Below are 19337 nucleotides of genomic sequence, written 5' to 3'. Positions count from 1 at the left end.
ATATCATGTCTTTCAAATAATAGGTGATGAGCCCCCTTTACAGTGTATGTTGTCTACTGTTAATATGGGTAAACAGAGCATTTAACTCCTTCCACAGTTTTCGTGCAGGATTGCACAACTATTTCTTCAAGTTTTGCCTTGTCCCAGGTATAATTTTCAAACTGCCCATAAAAATATATGATTTGCCTTACATAAAATGATATTATCTCAGGATGGGTACTTCACCATGTCTCCACGTGTGTGCTGCTTTCTGTGCACACAGTACACATTGCAGGATCAGTGCCTGAGGTTTATACAAAACAATGAGCAGGTTTTTAACAAGTATATGGGCCCGTGAGCTCCAGTCCATCGAGTTCCATTGGCAGTGATGTAGAATAGTAGATGGCATGAGACAGTTCAGATAAATGTAGCACCGTTATAGTCACCACAGAATGTTTCCTCTTATGTTCTATGGCCTGGAGGGGAGCATTCTGCCTTTGGTCTTAAAATTGAAGTATATACTCGCTCATAAGCCAATTTTTTTTAAGTTAAAAATGGCAGAGTAAAGAGCAGGGGGTCAACTTATGAACAGGTCATTGGGTTTCACATTTTTTTAATGGGGATTGGGGGAGTAGATCAGGGCCCAGCCCAGCAGGATAAACCACTAGCGTGCTGGGACGTTTTATGTACCTGGCGTGTCTGCAGACCTGGAGCCCCTCAGCTCCAGGTAACAGGAGTGGCAGGAAGTGGCGGCCAGCATGGTCTGTGCTGCTTCCTGCAGCTCCCATTGGCTGGGAACAGTGAATGGCAGCCAACAGGAGCTGAGAGGCTTTGTGCCTGCAGACACTCCAGGTACACAAAACAACCCTATACGCCAGCAGCTTACTCTGATGAGCTGGGACCAGAAGTTTGCGAACAGCCAATATATTTATGGGTCATTGCATGTTTACAATTTTTTTTTAATTTGGGGGATAGTGGTCAGCTTAGGAACAAATGGGCTAATGCTTGAGTGTATACAGTAAATTAATAATGTATTAGTAACATTTTGAAACTGAAATTATCCCCACTTGTCATTTAAGTAAAGTAGAACCATCTTCAAGATGAGGTTACTTTGCCTTACACTTTATTTTTCTTGAAATATTACAAAACAAGGTGAAGACAAATATTCTACAAGGTCATGGAAAATATTAGCATATTGTTTTTCTGACTGTGCATCAGTGTTACTGATAAATATCGAATAACAGTGGTTTGGGCCTAATATTGGCCTGCGTGAGCGTATAGTTTGATCCAATCTACTTTTCATTTTTAGGATTTATTAGTTTTTAGATAACCACAGAGCAGAAGCTCTCCAGGAAGGGATAGGGGAGTGGAATATATGAAATCTAGGCTGACAAGTGGAAAAAAATTATTTTCTATAAAATCTTAAGAAATAAATTGACACCAAATCTTCAAATGGGCCAATACCTCACCAGGCCTCTTTTGGGCTGCTCAGCCCTGAGACATTTCAGGGCAGGTTTGTAGCTGGTGTAGATAGCTCCTAGTGAAGTGAATGGCAATTTACACTGACTCTCCAAATTGACAGGAAGAGTTTGACTTGGAAAACTCTGTTTTCTATAATGTTTATGGCCAGAGGTGACATCATTAAAACAAGGTGTTGGGGGAATGGCTCTGGAATTGTGGAAGGGCTGTGGGAACCTTGGGTGGAAGGAATGGGGCTGGGCAGCTAGCTTTCGGCACTATCTGGACCATGCCCTTCCACAGTGCCATATGGGCCTCTGGCAGCCATTGAAAGGGTCTGGAGCATCAGCCACCGTTACTGCCACAGTAATGGTGGCTGGAGCCCAGGCCCCTTTGAATCATCAGGCTTGGGGCAATTGTTCCCTTTCTGCTTCCCATCCTCCTTCGGCGGGCCTGACTGGGGTAAAGTGACTTAGCTCTGCCAATGCTATGGCAACTACATTGATTAATCCCATCTGATTATAGTCCTATTAGCCTAATTGTAGTATTCCAAATATATAAGGGTATGTCTACACTGCCCTCCTAGTTCGAACTAGCGGGGTAATGTAGGCATACCGCACTTGCAAATGAAGCCCGGGATTTGAATTTCCCGGGCTTCATTTGCATAAGCGGGGAGCCGCCATTTTTAAAACCCCGCTGGTTCGAACCCCGTGCAGCGCGGCTACACGGGGCTCGAACTAGGTAGTTCGGACTAGGATTCCTATTCCGAACTACCGGTTCGTGGAACGAGGTGTACCGGTAGTTCGGAATAGGAATCCTAGTCCGAACTACCTAGTTCGAGCCCCATGTACCCGCGCTGCACGGGGTTCGAACCAGCGGGGTTTTAAAAATGGCGGCTCCCCGCTTATGCAAATGAAGCCCGGGAAATTCAAATCCCGGGCTTCATTTGCAAGTGCGGTATGCCTACATTACCCTCCTAGTTTGAACTAGGAGGGTAGTGTAGACATACCCTAAAATACCTGTCCTTAGTGCTAACCAGCAAATACTAGCTAATGTAGACCAGCTTTTAGGCAGCTCAGCCCTGAGACATTTCAGGGCAGGTTTGTAGCTGGTGTAGATAGCTCCTAGTGAAGTGATTGGCAATTTACACTGACTCTCCAAATTGACAGGAAGAGTCTGTCTCGGAAAACACTGCTTGCTATAATGGTTACGGCTAGAGGTGGTGTCATTGAAAAAAGTGATTTCACTGAGGTGCCTTCTGATAATTAGTATTTTGCACAGTAGCAACTGTTTGCAGGAACAGAGCATTGCATTGCACCTCTTTCACTCTTTAGTCAGATTCCCTTATAGCATCATGCAAAATTGATTGCCTGTTGGGTCTCATTGCTTAATCAATCTGTTTTAAATTGCCTTTGAGTATTTCCACAGCTCCGTTTGTTTGCAGAAAATTGCTGCCATTTGATTCAGCTGATAATAGAAATAAGAGGTGACATTCAGAAGAATCATTTGCATCAAGTAAGAAGTACTAATGCTGCTCCGTAAAGTGAACTGAAGTGGTTTTTAGCCTCATTGTGTCACGTGCAACTGGAGCGCTTTTTCTGTAACTAAGGGATGACTTTGTCAGTGTGTGAAATTTCAAGTGGTTGTATTCAACCAGAAATAAGAAGTCACAAATATAAAAGGCTTTCACTAAAATAATCTAAGTATTTACAGTAGCAGTTGAAAGATATGGTGAACTAGTTCTTTTGAATGTTGCAATAAGATGATGGAGCTTTGGTAAAGTTACATATTTTCTTTCCATAACTTCCCTGGGCACATTTGCTATTACTTAGGAACTGAATCGATCAGAGCACAGTACACTTCTCTATTTCCATTGGTTTTATTGGAAAATAGACACTCAGAACTTTGAAGAAGGCAGTTAGTTCTTCCCACGACTGCTTGTATTCAGTGTCTTCGGTTTATATTTTGATTGAATTTCTGATAGTTGTTCTCCTCTTCCACTTGCCCAATAACGTGGCATTACAGGAAGCATATGTTATCAGTTTGTAGAAACATTTCTACTATACTTATGTGTAAATGTTAAACGAATAAAGCCCTGCAACATCACATTTTTGCACATGGCTCCTTGCATTACCCTGGCTCTCTAAGAATTCATAAACAAGGCTTGGTGGCAGACATCTCATGCTGAATGTCCCTGAAAAGCCTGTGTCGTGTAATATTGATGAAAACTATTCTTCAGTGCTTTTCCAATGTAGTTCTTTGGGTTACAAATCAGGGATTGCCTTCCCTCTTACAATATTTCTCTATTAAGGTACATAGTCTAAAAGTTCGAAGGGAAGTTGGTAGATTTTGAGATTGACACTTATGGTAACTTTGAATATTCTTTATGTGAATAATCAGCTTGGAATTGTTTTGTGATAGGTTTTTTTTAAAAAAATTTGGTTACTGTGACTCCAAAAAACTTTAAAGCTAGGTGATGAAAAGACTCTCTGTATCATTAAAATCCTTTTACTCCTTTCTCTTCACAGTAGCAAGCTTGTAAACTGACAGTAATTCACACCATATCTTAATGATTCCATAAGATATAGCATACCTGCTCATTAGAAATGATAAAGGTGTCTTCACATTAATGTTTTCTTGATGGATTTTGTAAAGAAAATGTTATTTTTCTCATAAAGTTCATCAACTGACTAAAATATGAAGGGACCCAAAATATAGCCAGGTATCATGATAACAGCTTTCAAGTACCTAAAAGGATGTTAGAAGCAAGAGGGAGAAAAATTATTCTCCTTAACATCTGATGATAGGATAAGAAGTAATCTATATACTATTATAGAAGGAGAGGTGTCCATCACATTGTCACTGAGAACATTTGAGAAGATTTGAGGGAGGTAAGCCACAGCCCCATCAACAGCCCTGCCCCCTCCGCTGAGGGCTTGCCCTGACCATGGAGAGGGGAGAAGGAGGAGCAGCATGCCGAGTGTTGGTCCCCCCCTCCCCACCATACCACAGGGAGGGAAAGAGCTCACACGCACTCCCCCCTCCCCCCAGCATCTCCAGAGCAATGGGGTGGGAAGAGGATGCATGGCCCCAACTTCTCCCATCCCCAGGAGCAGTGGGCAGGGAAAAGGCCACGCAGACTGAGCCTGCCTGCCCTCAGGAACAGCAAGGAGGGAGGAGGCCCCATGGCCCGAGGCGGCCCAAGCCTCCCCTGCCCCAGAGCAGTGGGAAGGGAGGTGGCAAGTGGCCCAAGCCTCCTTACCCCTTCCCCCCTTCCCCCGCAGGAATGGCAGGGTGGGAGGAGGCCACGTGTACATCTACCATCTCAATGGGATGGGTAATTCTCGTGGGCTTAAATTCCAGTAAGGGAGGTTTGAGTTGGACATTAGGAAAAAGTTCCTAGCTTTCAGGTTGTTTAAGCACTGGAATAAATTGCCTAGGCAGGTTGTGGAATCTCCATCATTGAGGATATTTAAAAGCAGGTTAGATAAACATCTATCAGGGATGATCTAGATGGTGCTTGGTCCTGCCGTGAGGATAGGGGACCAGACTTTGTGGCCTCTCGAGGTCTCTTCCAGTTCTAATGTTCTGTTATTCTATGATCTTTGTTCAAGGTACAGTGAACAATTTTGTGTATAGTTGTAGATAGACTTTTGGTCAATCTCTCTCCCTTCTCCATATTATATAGATAGTTAATATTGTATTTACATTACAGTGCTCAAGACATCAATGCTGAAGTTCAGAAGAGCCAGCATTTCCATTATAATGTTTATAAATCAGGAATAGGACATAAGAATACTTTTGGGCATAAATATGAAGCAAGGAATTCTGGAGGAAATATTTCATCAAATAAAATTTTTAAAAATGATTGGCAGGCTTTGTATAAGTGGGCAGAATAATAATTAACTGTTATGATTTTAAGTCTTTTTTTAATATTTCCCCAAGCGTGTTTTTAATGCTATTTGTTCATAGACCATAGAAAATAAAAATGCAAATGATTTGTTAATTCCATTAGAGTTACTTTTAAAATCCTATGCTTCACCTTGTTGATGGTCAAGCCTTAGAAGTGAGTGAGTAGCAAATGTAGGCCATGGAAGGAATATATGGTCATCAAGGATAGAAAAAGCTACTGAAACCTTGGCATCATTGTAGAAAATCTGCTCTCCCGTTTGTCTGCCTTCTCAACCCCTCACTAACTCTTATGGTTGCAAATGGAGCAGCCAGTCATTTGATGTCAGAGGGATTATTTAAGCATATTTTATGAGCAGGATTTAGCCCATAGATTATGCTCCTGGACATACTAGAAATACTTAAATTAGTCAGGCACAGTAGATTTTGTGTAGCTTGTATTAATGCTCCTGGAAATCATAAGCCCATCAATTGAACAAATTAAACCTTAGGAAACAATTTGCATAGAAAGAGAGTTATAGAAGCACCAGTTAGCAGGGATAAGCAACCATAAAGAATTCAGATCAATTGTATTTTTATTTTTTGTACAGTAAGTATTTTCATAAAAATACTGGAGTTTAACAAAAAGAAGTGAATTAAAAATGGTCCGTTTTACCCATCTCTCATATTGTGGTGGTCATCATTCAGCAAGAAGGATCATTAAGGATGCTCACTTTTTATACTTGTCTGTTAAGTAAAATCCTGGTTTCAATTACTCTATTGAATGAGTACATTTACAGCACTGGATGATGAGTGAAAATGGAATACTGTATGGGAGAGAATATCATTGCATGAATTTAATTAAAATGCACTAGATAATGGAATGTGAACATTGCGTATTTTGTAGAACCACTAGATGAGGTGAAGATCAGGAGCCACAGTACTGAACCACTACCAAAGTTGGAAAACAAAGAGAGAGGAGGTCACCATGGGGCAACTTCCTCCAGGGAGCCAATAAAAGCTCAGGAATGGGATGGAACTCCAGGACCACCAGTTCTGTCCAGCAGGCTGGGAAGATCCTCTGTTAGTCCAACGATGTTGGCAGGAAACAACAGCTCAGGTATGTGAGAGATTGTTTCACAAGCAGAGCAATGATAGAAATCTCATGGTACGTTACAAATACAGGACCCAATCCTGCAAGGAGCCGAGCTAAAGAAATTGGAGTTAAGGGCTCTTAGCATGAGCTTCTGGGAAAGGTATTTGTCAGCCAAAGGATGCAGATAGGTGTCTAATTCCCACTGAGATTAGCTTTTCCTCTATTGTGCCATACTCCTATTGAAATTAGTGGGAATTAGGTGCCTAGCTGTGTTGGAAAATCCCATTAGACAATTGCCTTCATCTTTATACACCCAAATACCTTTAAAAATCTGTCCCTTAACAACTTTCAGGTTCAGGCCTAATGTTCCCAATATCTGTTTTCTTTATTTAGCCCAGATTAGGTCCTTGACTGAGAATAAAATGGTACCATTCAAATATTTGAACAAAATTTGTAAATTACACAATTTCGAAGGATCTAAAGGCTAACAATCCCTCAGATTTCAATAAAGAGAAGGACTGAAATTCAAATATCACACAAGGTAATGAGTAGAACATACTGCAGCATAAACAAAATAGTCATATTGACATGCACAACAGCTGAAAACAAGAGGTCTTCTGTAAACCAGTCTAAAACTGACCATGGATTTCAAAAGTCAGAATTAATATTCATCAATGTTATTATCAGGTTGGCTATTATATATATATATATATAATGACTTGTAGTGAAATAAAAAACAGCCTATATTTTGTAAAATGTCTATTTAAGCAGAATATAGCTGGCACATATATAACATTATGAATAATCAATGTAGTGTTACTTTTTATGAAATTTGACAGATCACTAAAAAAGACGTTTCATGGCATGTTTGATTGCCCGAAAATATCTACTTTTATAAAAATTGACATGAATACTTCAGTAATCTCAGTAACAGTCATCTACTAGAGTAAAGACTTTGTCTCATACCAAAACTGATAAACAATAAACCATTTCTGCAGACGAGATGTTTTTGAGTGATCAGTAACAGGCATTGGTGTCTACATACTGTCATAACAATAGAAGTGTATCTCTTCTCACTTAAAACACTGCTTCAGCTTGTTCCCAGAGAAAAGAAGTCTTGCTTGTTGCTCTGACAAAAACTCAGTGTAGAATTGTAACAAACTTTGCCAGGATGACAAAAGGTTTGCAGCAATCTTTCACCGACTTTTTACATTATAGATTTCTATTGTTACGCTGCAATACATTCTGCACAACATTTCTCCTAGAAGGGGGAAAAAAGTCTTCTTTATGGATCCAGTCCTAAACACTCTCATGACCTAATAAATTTGTTAGTCTCTAAGCTGCTACTGGACTGCTTGTTGTTTTTAAAATGTTTAGCTATTTGTTTTTATTTATTAGGATTTTTAAAATGCACCCACCCAGTGCTCTGATGAGAAACGGTTTTCAGGATTAGATCTTAAGCCCTGGTCTATACTAGGACTTTATTTCAAAATAACCCCTCCCCAGGTCAAATTTATAAGCAGACCATCTACACTTCCAAGCCCGTTATTTTGGAAAAACGGGCTGTGGAATTCAAAATCTGTATTCCTGCTTTTTATCAGGAGTAATGCTAATTTTGAAATAGTTATTTTGAAATAACAGTAATGTGGACACTCACGTGCCAGTATTTTGAAATACAGGCAGTCCCCGGGTTACGTACAAGATAGGGACTGTAGGTTTGTTCTTAAGTTGAATCTGTATGTAAGTCGGAACTGGCGTCCAGATTCAGCCGCTGCAGAAACTGATCAGTTTCAACAGTGGTTGAATCTGGACGCCAGTTCTGACTTACATACAGATTCAACTTAAGAACCCCAGGCATCCCCAAGTCAGCTGCTGCTGAAACTGATCAGCGGCTGATTCCAGGAAGCCCGGGGAAGGGGCTTCCTGTAGTCAGACACTGGTCATTTTCAGCAGCTGCTGACTTGGGGACACCTGGGGCAGAGCAGATGGGGTGCTGCTGGATTGGTCCAGTGGCGCCCAGAGCGGCGCTACGGGACCAACCGGCAGCGTCCCAGCTGCTGTACCACAGGCGTCTGGAGCAAAGCCGCGGAGCACGGGGGCAACGGGACAGCCCAGACGCGCCGTGGCTATCCTGCTGCCCTCGGGCTCCGCGGCTTTGCTCTGCTCTGCTCCCCATCTCCCAGGTCTGCAGACCAGGGGGAAGGGGAGCAAAGCGGCGGAACACGCGGGCAGCGGGACAGCCCAGACGCGCTGTGGCTATCCTGCTGCCCTCGGGCTCCGCGGCTTTGCTCTGCTCTGCTCCCCGTCCCCCAGGTCTGCAGACCAGCGGGAGGGGGAGCAGAGCAGAGCAGAGCGGCGGAACGCGCGGCCAGCTGACAGCCCAGACGCGTCTGGGCTGTCAGCTGGCCGCGCGTTCCGCCGCTTTGCTTCCTCTCCCTGGTCTGCTGGAGACCAGGGAGAGGAAGTGCCCCGTTCGTAACTGCAGATCCGACATAAGTCGGATCCGCGTAACTTGGGGACTGCCTGTAATTACTCTCCACTGCTTCCTGAGGGCTCTAAGTCCAAGGTAGGGCATCCACATTAACAAAGCCTGCCTTGGACTAATTTCAAGTCTTTTCTGTAATGTGGACATGCTAGTTTTAATTTGTTAAATTGGGAATTAAATCAAATTTACTAATTTTGAAATAATTTCCTTGTGTAGACATGGCCTAAGAGTAGATCAAAGTTTATCTTTATAGGGCTAGAATCTCTGAATGTTTTAGATAAATTCATGGAACTTTGTCCTACACATTATGTTGTCATTAACATCTATGCAAAATGCTACCAGATCAGAATGTCAGGTACAACAGACCCAAGGTACATACCAAGCTTTGTAGCTGTGCTGGACAATAATATTGATCAGAAAAGAAAAGAAAAGAAAAGAAAAGAAAAGAAAAGAAAAGAAAAGAAAAGAAAAGAAAAGAAAAGAAAAGAAAAGAAAAGAAAAGAAAAGGAAAAATTAAACCGAGGGACCCATTCTCTGTATGAATAAAGTAATAAACAAAATATTTCACTTCCATTCTGCCCTAATGCAGACACTACTGCATAGGGACTTCATTCAACTCTCAATTAAGTCATGCAAAACTGTATATATTAGGATTGCTCTCTAGACTTCAGTGGGTGTCAGATCAGTCTTTAATGCACCTACCTGTGACTGGGTCTTTTCTTTTATCACAAAGACCATCAAAGCCTCAGAGGCCAAGTGGAACTGTTAGTACTACACAAATATTTCATTGGCTGAATTAAGATTTTTTTCTCCCCACCCCCCAAAGAGTATATTTGTGGGGAGGGGTTCAAATTTATTATTTATTGCAAAATGTCTTTGAGTTGCACACTCCAGTTAGCCACGTACATTTTTCCCTGGATGGGATCCATAGCTCTTGTATCAGTAAATAATTTATTTTTTCTCACTGTGGCATTTTATTCCAGCTACTATACTGTGAACTGTTCTTGTGGATTGCGACCATCAAAAGCAAAGTAGAATTACACTTAAATGAAAAACAAAAAGTAAGGTTTATCTATATCTGAATAGGCACAAGTCAGTGTGATTTATTGTATTTCCTGTTGGAACTATGCTGGGAATTTGGAACCCAAATTAATTAGCTTCTGGGGTCTGATTCCAATCTTGTTTATACTGGTTTTACACAGTGTAACTCCATAGAATATTTTAGTTTGTAACTCTTGAGCTCCACTGGTCCTAGTAAGATTGAAATCAGAGCCTGGGCCCGTACAGAGAAGATCACAGACCTTTTTGGTGGGTGTGCAAAGTTTGAATGTCCTTAGGTCACTAATTCCAAGCATCATTTTTCATAGCACTGGATCATCCTCCCATCTCTCAGATAATGTCATTGCACCCTATCTGCATGATACTGTTTCTATCAGAGTGCCCCTTTTGGAAAACACTGTCAATGATTTTTATGCACAGCAAAATTCAAAACATGTCCTTGCGATTTTAGTGCTGAGCTACAGGAGGTTTACAAAATGGGAGGCACATATAATTTAACTCCAGGAGCTTTAAAGAGCATTTTCTGGAATGCTGCTCTCTTATTGCTACTATGTAGCATTTCGCATTGCCACCTGCTGTGGGAGAGAAGCACTGCAGGGCATTTTAAATGTGTGTTTTTTCTAGAACTGATTGTTGGGGGGCAGGGGGTTGTTTTTTTATAATCACCATCTATTAGACATTCAGCCAACACACTTAACATTCAGGATGAATACTCTGCAGATGATCAGGGAAGGAATGAATATATTGTACTTAACCAGAGTTGCCATTTGGATATCAAAGTAAAATCAACTCTTAACCTATGGAAGAATCATTGGCCAAAAAATAAAGTTCCAATTAGGAGGCCTAAGAAATATAGGGCCTGATTCATACCATTGTCATGGGGCAGGAGACAAACTGCCCCGACCTATCTCTGCTTCATCTACAGAGGATTCAACCCCAAGAGAATGGCAGGCAGTAGCATTACATTGCCAGCTGTCCCAGGGATTCTTCAAATGAGGACTGGTGGCCTATGCGCCATTAGAGTCCTGCTGAAAGACCTCCCAGGGATGCGGAGATGCGTAAGCCATTGAAAACAAGTGTGTGTGTACCAACAAATCTGTGTTCTTAATACACAGTTCTATCACTCCTTCCTAGATGACAGGGTATATAATCCTACATACGCATATAAAAGAAAGTGGATTTTTTGATAGAATGCAGAGGAGACAGTGAACCCAGTAAGCTGTAAAGAAGATATGTGCATATGAAAAAATTCTCAGACTCTGACCCTTTACACATCAACACATCACCATTTTATGGCACATATGCATACTCTGAATATAGGAATTGCCATATCAGATCAAACTAATCACTCATGTAGTCCAGTGTCTGACTTTGGCCAGCAACAGTTGCTCCACAGGAAGTGCAGTGGACTATAAGAATAACCTGCCAATAAGAGTTGTTTCTTCATATTTTCCATCAGTTAGTGATTGGCATGTGCCTTGAAATGTGAGGGTTTATATCCCCCATCTATTTTTTTTTTAAATCTGTGTAACTGTGGATATTCTTGTTAGCTCTTTATAAATGTCTAATCCCATTTCTGAATTCTACTATATTGCCCTCAGATATATCTAGTAAAAGGGAGTTCCAAGGGTTTATCATGTATCGTGTACAAACATTTCTTTTTAAATGTGCTATTCTTCAGTTTCACCACCGAGTTCCTCCTGAATACAGTCTCATCTCAATGTTTCAGAGAGAAAAATATTGAATGATTTCTTCCTCTACAGTATTAGAGCATTTCAGTTTTATTTCAGGATATTTATATTTATATTTGGAGACCAGTGAGGTTAGGTCAATAAAACAGAAACAATTCATTTTAAAATGTGCATATTCAATATTTTGCACAGGATATACATCCTGTCATATCTTATTGTTTAATTCAAAATGTGCTTCTTGGCAGCAGTAATGCATAAGCAATATTCCTATTTTCATGTGCAAAGGAGACACTGCGGCAGGATAAGAAGTGTCTCTAGTGTATGTGACAGCCAGAGAATTTTTTTTTTAAATTAAGATTAACATAGGCAGAATGATGACTCCCTGGGATAGTGTAAAAGAGATCTCTTCTGATAAAATCCAGAAGTAAAAATCCCGCAGAACAATTGTGTAACTAATGAAAGCAGGAAACTACCTATTGTTGTTATAAAACAAACCTAAATTATTTGAGAAAATTCTGGCCTTAGCACAGAGATGTCTGCTATGTTAGCAAAAAACAAAACAAACCACTCTTAGTTGAGGACAATGGATCATGCAGATATCTTCTTTTAGGTGCCCACATTTGAAAATATATACCTTATATTCTTATGGGAGCTCAGTGTTTTCCTTTTAGACACTGATCCTACAACATGATCCCTTTGGTCCATGTGGAGTTCCACTGGCACCACTGGGACCCTGCTCAAGCATCTGCATGCTTAGATCCTATTGCAGGATCAGGGCCTAATTAACGCCATTGAAAAAGGTCTTTCTGCTGACTTCACTGATAGTGGATCTGGCCCTTAGCGGGTGCTTCATTTCACATAGGTGAAGGAACTGGCTTTTCAAGCCGAGAAAACTACCACAACAAATGTTTCATCAGCAAATATAGCAACTAAATCTTTTTAAAAAAAAATTGTTTCAACTAAATGAAGTCTTGAAAACAACGCACTATGTTTTAACGTGAGCAGCTGAGTTCCAGTCATGTGGTGCTCATTGATTACAACCGGCATCTCATATATGACATGCTTTGGCTCCAACCCAGAAAAGCACTTACCCGCATGCTTGGGATTCTTCTAGCATAGCAGGAGATCCTCAGGCCTTGTCAGCAGTTGAGTGGCTAGCAGCAATGTCACACGGCCACTGTCTCTGAATTTTGCATTTGGAATGAGGGGTGGCCCTTGGGACAGATTTATTTAGAACCAGAGAGTCCCCCTACTTCTTACTACCACACCGAGCCGTATCAAAGCACACATTCCTCCTGCTTTGTGCCCAATGCATTAGGGACACACCTGGGGCTCAGCCAGGTTATGTTAGCACTTGACACTGGCCTGTCTCCACTTCAGGTTCACCATCATGTGAAATTTCATTAGAAGCTGCCCACCCACTATGTTGGCAAACCCTTTGGGATCCTCTTGGCAATAGCCGCAGGGAGTTTGCAAACTAACTCTGCTTGTGTGCTCCATGAAACACAGCACTGAAGACAAGTTCAAATTTGTCATTTGAAATACTAAGATCAGAAAAGGAATTCACTGATGCTGGATGCCATTATACACCGAGTACTCCTGTAGTAGTTAGGGGGCCCTATTCTGAACTCCTTATTCAGAGAAAAGGGTCATTATACTCAAAGTCTGGTTAACTGAGTACAGGGAATAAGATGTGCTCAGTGGACAAACAATAGAAGGCAGAACTAGGTGTAATGAGTATAGTGATGTCAGTTATAAAGCCCATATCTGACATATCATTGGAGGTGGGGATTCCATTCCATGCCGCAGCAGTGGCTTATAGTAAACATTTCTGTTGCATGTTTCCAATTTATTCCATGTAAAAATAATCCTATTGACAGCAATGGAACAGCCCCTTCTTTTAAAAAAGAAATTCTTATTCAACTAAACTTTGGAATGTAAAAAAGCTAGATAGGCATTTATTGGAAACTTCCCATAGTAACAACCATGCTGGAATTTGCAATAATTTCTGACACTTGAATATATTGCCAGGGAGATAAAGAAGAAACTAATATTTCATCTGAGTAGGATGGATTTTATTTCTTTGATGCCAGATGAAAGGATTGTCTTTGGCAAGGAAATGATGGTCTCTCATTGCAGCATGTATATCCAAATTGGAAATTATGACATTTTTCTCTGCTTTCTCAAAATAAAGAAAACAACTCAGTAGCAATGGCAGATAACGCCTTAAGAGTTTTTGACATTAACAAAGCTAACCAAAATGATGCTGGCTGAGAATCTGGTTTTGCTTAGCATGGAGACAGCATAGCATCTGTCCTTAACAGATAAACAAAACAAAAATAAGCCCCAATTTTTCTTCCATGGAAATCAATAGGAAATCTCCGTTTGTTAGTGCATATATTAGTGAAGGAAAAATTGGGAGCCTTGCACACAGACTGTATGAAAAAATAAATGATTTAAGATATATAATAACACACTATTTCAAAACAGGTCTAATCAAGTAACTAGTGCACTGTCCTAGTCCAGACAGGAAAAACATCAGATTACGTACTGGTGCAGGCTGTCAGCTGTCATGGAGCTTCCTGTAAGAATGGTGTGGGTAAAAGTGGGTGGTGATGAAAGGAGGATGGCCTGCTGACCCACTCACAAATGCAATGTAGGAAGTGACCCAAGCAGCCAGCCACTGCAGGTCCCTAATGCTCCCAATGCTGTGGAGAGGTGTGTTCTGGCGGGAAGGTGTACGTACGCCAGATATGAGAAGACACATTTCTCTCAGACACAGGCAGGTAAGACCTGTGAGGAGACGTGTTAGACCATAACCATGAGGGGATGTGTGCCTTCAGCTCAACTCTGGCACGTGTGAGCTGTGAGAAGACACTTCTTTTCAGTTAGATATAAAGAGACACATTATTATTGTTTGTATTATGACAGAATGTCGGAAACCCAAATAAAATCAAGACATTATTGTACTGTGCACTAAGCAAACACATAGTAAGAGATAGTCCCTGCCTTGAGGAGTTTACAGTTTAAATATTCAACAAGACAGATAAAGGATTGTTGAAAGGAATATCACAGACAAGCAGAATAAACACATTCCTCTGAGCCAGACAAAGGCAAACCAATGCCTAGAGGAGATGTGCGCATGGCAGTTCTTTCAGGGAGCAACATTTCTCTCAACCAGAGATGGGCAGACTGGATTCCCAGGGAGATGTTTTACAAAGCCAACTGCAGACAGACCAGTGCTATGGGGTTTTACATTTCTCCCAGTATGGCCATTTATCCTGGGATCATTACAGTAAACTGCATTGTAAATCAGTGGGGAATCTTTCAGGAAATTTTTCTGTGCAAAACCAGGATAGGGAAATCAAATACCTCTGCATCAAGCTTCCTTTCAAGTGCTGAAGTTCTCTTTCCCATTTCTTTGCTCATGTTAATCAATCCTGTGTGGGGAATACACAAGCTGGAGACAACATAATGCAACCAACTTCACGGACTCCATTTCTGAGGCCTGTATTAAAATGTGGAGTTCTTTCCCTCTACTCTCTATTCTGTGGCTGACCTTGACTCACTGTTAACTACGTTTAGATTTCTGTGAGGCTTTCATGACATTGCAAATTTTGATATCTTGATTGTGGAAAATCTCTAGCTTCCTATTTTCCCCTCCTATCGCATCCGTCTCTCCCATCTCTGTCCATTTCCCCAAGAACTCTATATTCTTTCTGCTTTCCCTTATTGTCCTTCAGCCCCACTACATTTTTGTCCTCTTCCACTATCTAGCGCACTCAATCTCTGAATGAGAGTATTAGGTCACAGGCTACCTCTCTCAAGCTCCCCTCACCAATCACTGCCACGTTATGCAAGTAAGTAAGTTGTACATGGCAGCAGCCAGAATGTGTGGTGGAGAGCAGAAGGAAAATTAGACATGCTTCCTATCTCTGCTGCTCACTGCTCCACTCTTCAGCCTCAAAGATGCCACTTGAAATGAAAGAAGTTGAGACCGTGAGGTGCAAGAAGAAGTCAGTTCCAGAACTTTCTATTGCCATAGTGGCAGCCAGTGCCTAGAAAACTCCTCAGCCAACCGCCCAAGACGTCCAAGAATCTGAGCTTGAATGCCATACTGTGGGAAAGTCCTAGGGTGGTTACCAGGCATGTTCATAGCACTTGCAGGAGCTCTAGTTTTCTATGTAATTTCAAGTTGCAATTTACTGCACCAACATCCATAATACCATTAACTAGGCATATGTCATCTTTTCTTTCCCTTCTTAGAGCCTAAAGCAAGCTGCAGATTAGGTCGATCTGCATCCACATCAGGTGTGCCTCCTCCATCAGTTACTCCTCTCAGGCAAGCCAGCGATCTCCAACCGAGCCAGGTACCATCGTTAGCCAATCGTGAATGACTTCCTGTGATGCAACATGCCAAATGTTTCTCACCTCTGTGTCTGTCATTTGTTACAGTAAATGATCTTTTTGTGTTTGTTTTTACTTTTGTGAGTGTGCGTGTGTCTCTCTCACTGGCAATGAAATTCTATCCTTCAAGTCTGGTAGAACTTTCTTTGCTATGAATTCTTAAATCTTTTTTGTCTCCAATTTCCTTCATTCTGTAACATAGATGTAGTAAAGCTGCAATATATGTATTGGTTGGGTTTTTTTTTAATTTTTTTCATATTTTGTGTACCTTTTTACCGTCTTTAAATTTATCACATTTTGATAAATTTTAATCTATGTTGTTTTAGTGTATATTTATTTTAAATGTTTCATCTAAAGCACTTGCACCAATGTTTGTCAAAAAACTTGTACATACCTTTTAACTTCTGTCCTGTTGTATTGTAATATTTGTGCCAGTCTTACATTTGTTTTGAGCTTGGTGCATGATTGTATTATACTATGAATTATCATTGTCCTTAAAATTGCTCGGACTGCGAGTTATTTTGTTTAAATATGACAGCTAGCCTCTTTCAACTTAAGGCCGTTTAGTGCTAATGGGACTATTATATGGTCTGCTCTAGTTATATCCATTGTAAGTTGTAAAAAACAAAAACAAAACAAAACAAAAATTTCTTTAAATGTAGCTACTTTTCTCAACAATCACAAAATTGCCAGTGGACACTTGACAAAGAAACCCAAGTGTCAAAACAGAGCAAATGAGACCTAAATTAGCATCCGGAGGAAAGACATGAGAAATAAAGACATAGCCAAATTCACAAGTAACTTTGTTTTATATGCTAATGTAGATACCTTGTTGACTTCGGTGCTCACACATCATTTGGTATTTTACTAATTTTCAAAACTAACTACAAGGATTAGTTATTGGGGGCAATGATTACATTTAAATATAGTGTTTGTCTTCCATCAAACATCAAGTGTTTTGGTATTGTATGGTTTTCTTTTATATTTATATGTTTTATTTGTCTTTACTTAATTGTGGTTTTTAAATGACCATAAAGAATAAAGCCCCTAAAACTGATTGAATTTCAATGAGATTTGGGGGCCTAACTCCCTTTAGGGCCCCTTTGCTATTCCCATACTTAATTTCATTGCAGCTTTGTGAGTTTCCTCAAGAACCTCAGCTCCAGTGCCTGTGCAAGTATAAATTGGCACAACTAATGGAGCAATGCCAATCTACTCAACCTATTTTTTCCATAACAGTCTATTTGGACAAGTGAATCCGTATTGGTTGAACTTTGCAAACTTTGCTTAATTGAAGTAAGAGCTGTTTTACTACAGTAGAACCTCAGAGTTATGAACTGACCAAACAACCATACACATAATTTGGAACTAAACGTAAGCCATCAGACAGCGCACAAACACAAAACAAATACAATACTGTGATGTGTTACATGGAAACAACTGAAAATAAAGGGAAAGTTCAAAAAAGATTTGACAAGCTAAGGAAAATGTCTGTGCTTGTATCATTTAGATTCAGATTGTTAAAAGCAGCAGCATTTACACAGTAAACTTTCAAAGCTGTTTTAAGTCAATGTTTAGTTGTAAACTTTAGAAAGAACAACCGTAACATTTTGTGACAAACATTTCGGATTTATGAACAACCTCCATTCCTAACGTGTTCGTAACTTTGAGGGTCTACTATACTTTTGTGTCCTATTGAACATGATGCCTAAAAAAACTTACACATTACCAAAAGGTATTTGAGATAAGCAAATTAAACTCTTAATGGATACTGACAATGACAGGGTAATTAAATAATATGTAGAGAATTCTTTTGACTATGGAAAAAATCAGATCAGCTGTAATTCTGAATATTTTTGTATGGTCCAGTCTACCTGTAATTGATCAGAGAGCTCAGCCAAGGAGACTCATTGCTAGTTACTCAGTCACAAAGACACCCTGAATGTTATGAAGGATTTTTAGTATCTCGGTTTGGGTTTAAAAAAATAAACAATACGCCCTGAAAGCAGAACTTGGCATGATGATAGAAATAAGGAGACTTCCAGAAGCTGCAGCCAGGGTTGATTAGAACTGTGGAGAAAGAATTTTCTTCACTCTACAGAGAAGAAAGGAATAAAGATGACAGGAAAAAATGTCAAGTAACTATCAGAAGAAATTTTTGCTAACACAGTGGCATATAGTGCAGGAGTCAGCAACCTATGGCTCTTGAGCCAAATATGGCTCAGTATGGAACCAAATCTGGCTCTTTCATCATTCCCAAAATACACACAACTTTTTAAATTAAAATGAAAAATTAATTCAAACTTTTTAAAACTGTAATTACTCATGTCAAGATGGTATTTTTTTTGTCGATTTCACCTTTAACCAGAGATGAAAGTAAGGGATTGCACCCCATTAAGAACCAGCTGCTCTCCAGCAAGAACCAGCTGGGGCACTCTGTTTAAAGGGCCAACTGAGGATGTGCTGTAGGGGACACGTGTGCGCTCCCAGCCGGGATAGTGAGAGGGGTTGGTGGTGGCAGATGCCTCCCTCTGTCTGTGGCGGCCTCGCTCCCGCCCCCATCTGACTGCCATGGTCTGTCCTCAGCTGCTGTACTCCTGGGGCAGACCCTGTGGCTCAGCCCTGGCAACCCCATGACTTCTGCAACAGCCCTACTGCAGTAGTCCAGCTCAGACTCAGGATCTGGCCACGGCGGCCTGGCCAACAAGGCCCCAATCGGAGCTCAGCCCACATCGGGCCACAGCATCCTGTCCCCAGCCCCAATCTTTGGGCAGTCCCCACAGTCTGGCCACCATCTGGCAGCAGGAAGGACTGGCGGTGGCCCCCCTCCTGCTGTGGCATAGGTAAGAGGGGAGGCCATGATCTGGCTGCAGCGATCCTGGCCTGGCCCCTCATCCAGCCACTGCCGCCTGGGTGCAGCAGCCCAGCCCCAGCCAGGTAAAGTAATCAGGCCCCAAAATCCCATCCCCACATACTCTACTTCCCACCCCCCTGATCCTCTGCCTTCTGCACCTCCCACACAACCCAACCCTCTGCCCTGATCTCCTCATATACCCCAACCCTGACTCCTGCGCCCCTACAGCCACAAACTGCAGCCCCAGCAGCAGAAGTTCCATTAAAGTCTGTGAGTACAGTGTTACATTTATGCTGTTATTAACCATCATGTCAATTATCAATAATATTTAATTGTATATTTTCAGTTATGCAAATGGGAATGCTTATACTGGCTCTTGTTAACCACTTGTTCTGAATTTGGATGTAGTTTGGCTCTTTT

At 41.0% G+C, this 19337-nt stretch overlaps 1 protein-coding gene across 1 annotated transcript in view; it reads left to right on the top strand.

Annotated features, from left to right (window-relative positions):
* NYAP2 (neuronal tyrosine-phosphorylated phosphoinositide-3-kinase adaptor 2) overlaps positions 1-17111 on the top strand; it is a 159337-nt gene extending 142226 nt beyond the window's left edge. The window contains exons 4-5 of the mRNA XM_089780858.1: positions 6233-6445; positions 15923-17111. Of these exons, the coding sequence (XP_089636984.1) occupies positions 6233-6445; positions 15923-16053 (344 nt within the window). The 3' untranslated portion in view covers positions 16054-17111. The remainder of the gene's footprint in view (positions 1-6232; positions 6446-15922) is intronic.
* Positions 17112-19337: the final 2226 nt, after the last annotated feature.

The sequence above is a fragment of the Pelodiscus sinensis genome, chromosome 10, assembly GCF_052426305.1.
Source record: "Pelodiscus sinensis isolate ZL-2025 chromosome 10, ASM5242630v1, whole genome shotgun sequence".
Lineage (NCBI taxonomy): Eukaryota > Metazoa > Chordata > Testudines > Trionychidae > Pelodiscus > Pelodiscus sinensis.
This window is presented reverse-complemented; position numbering and strand designations above follow the sequence as displayed.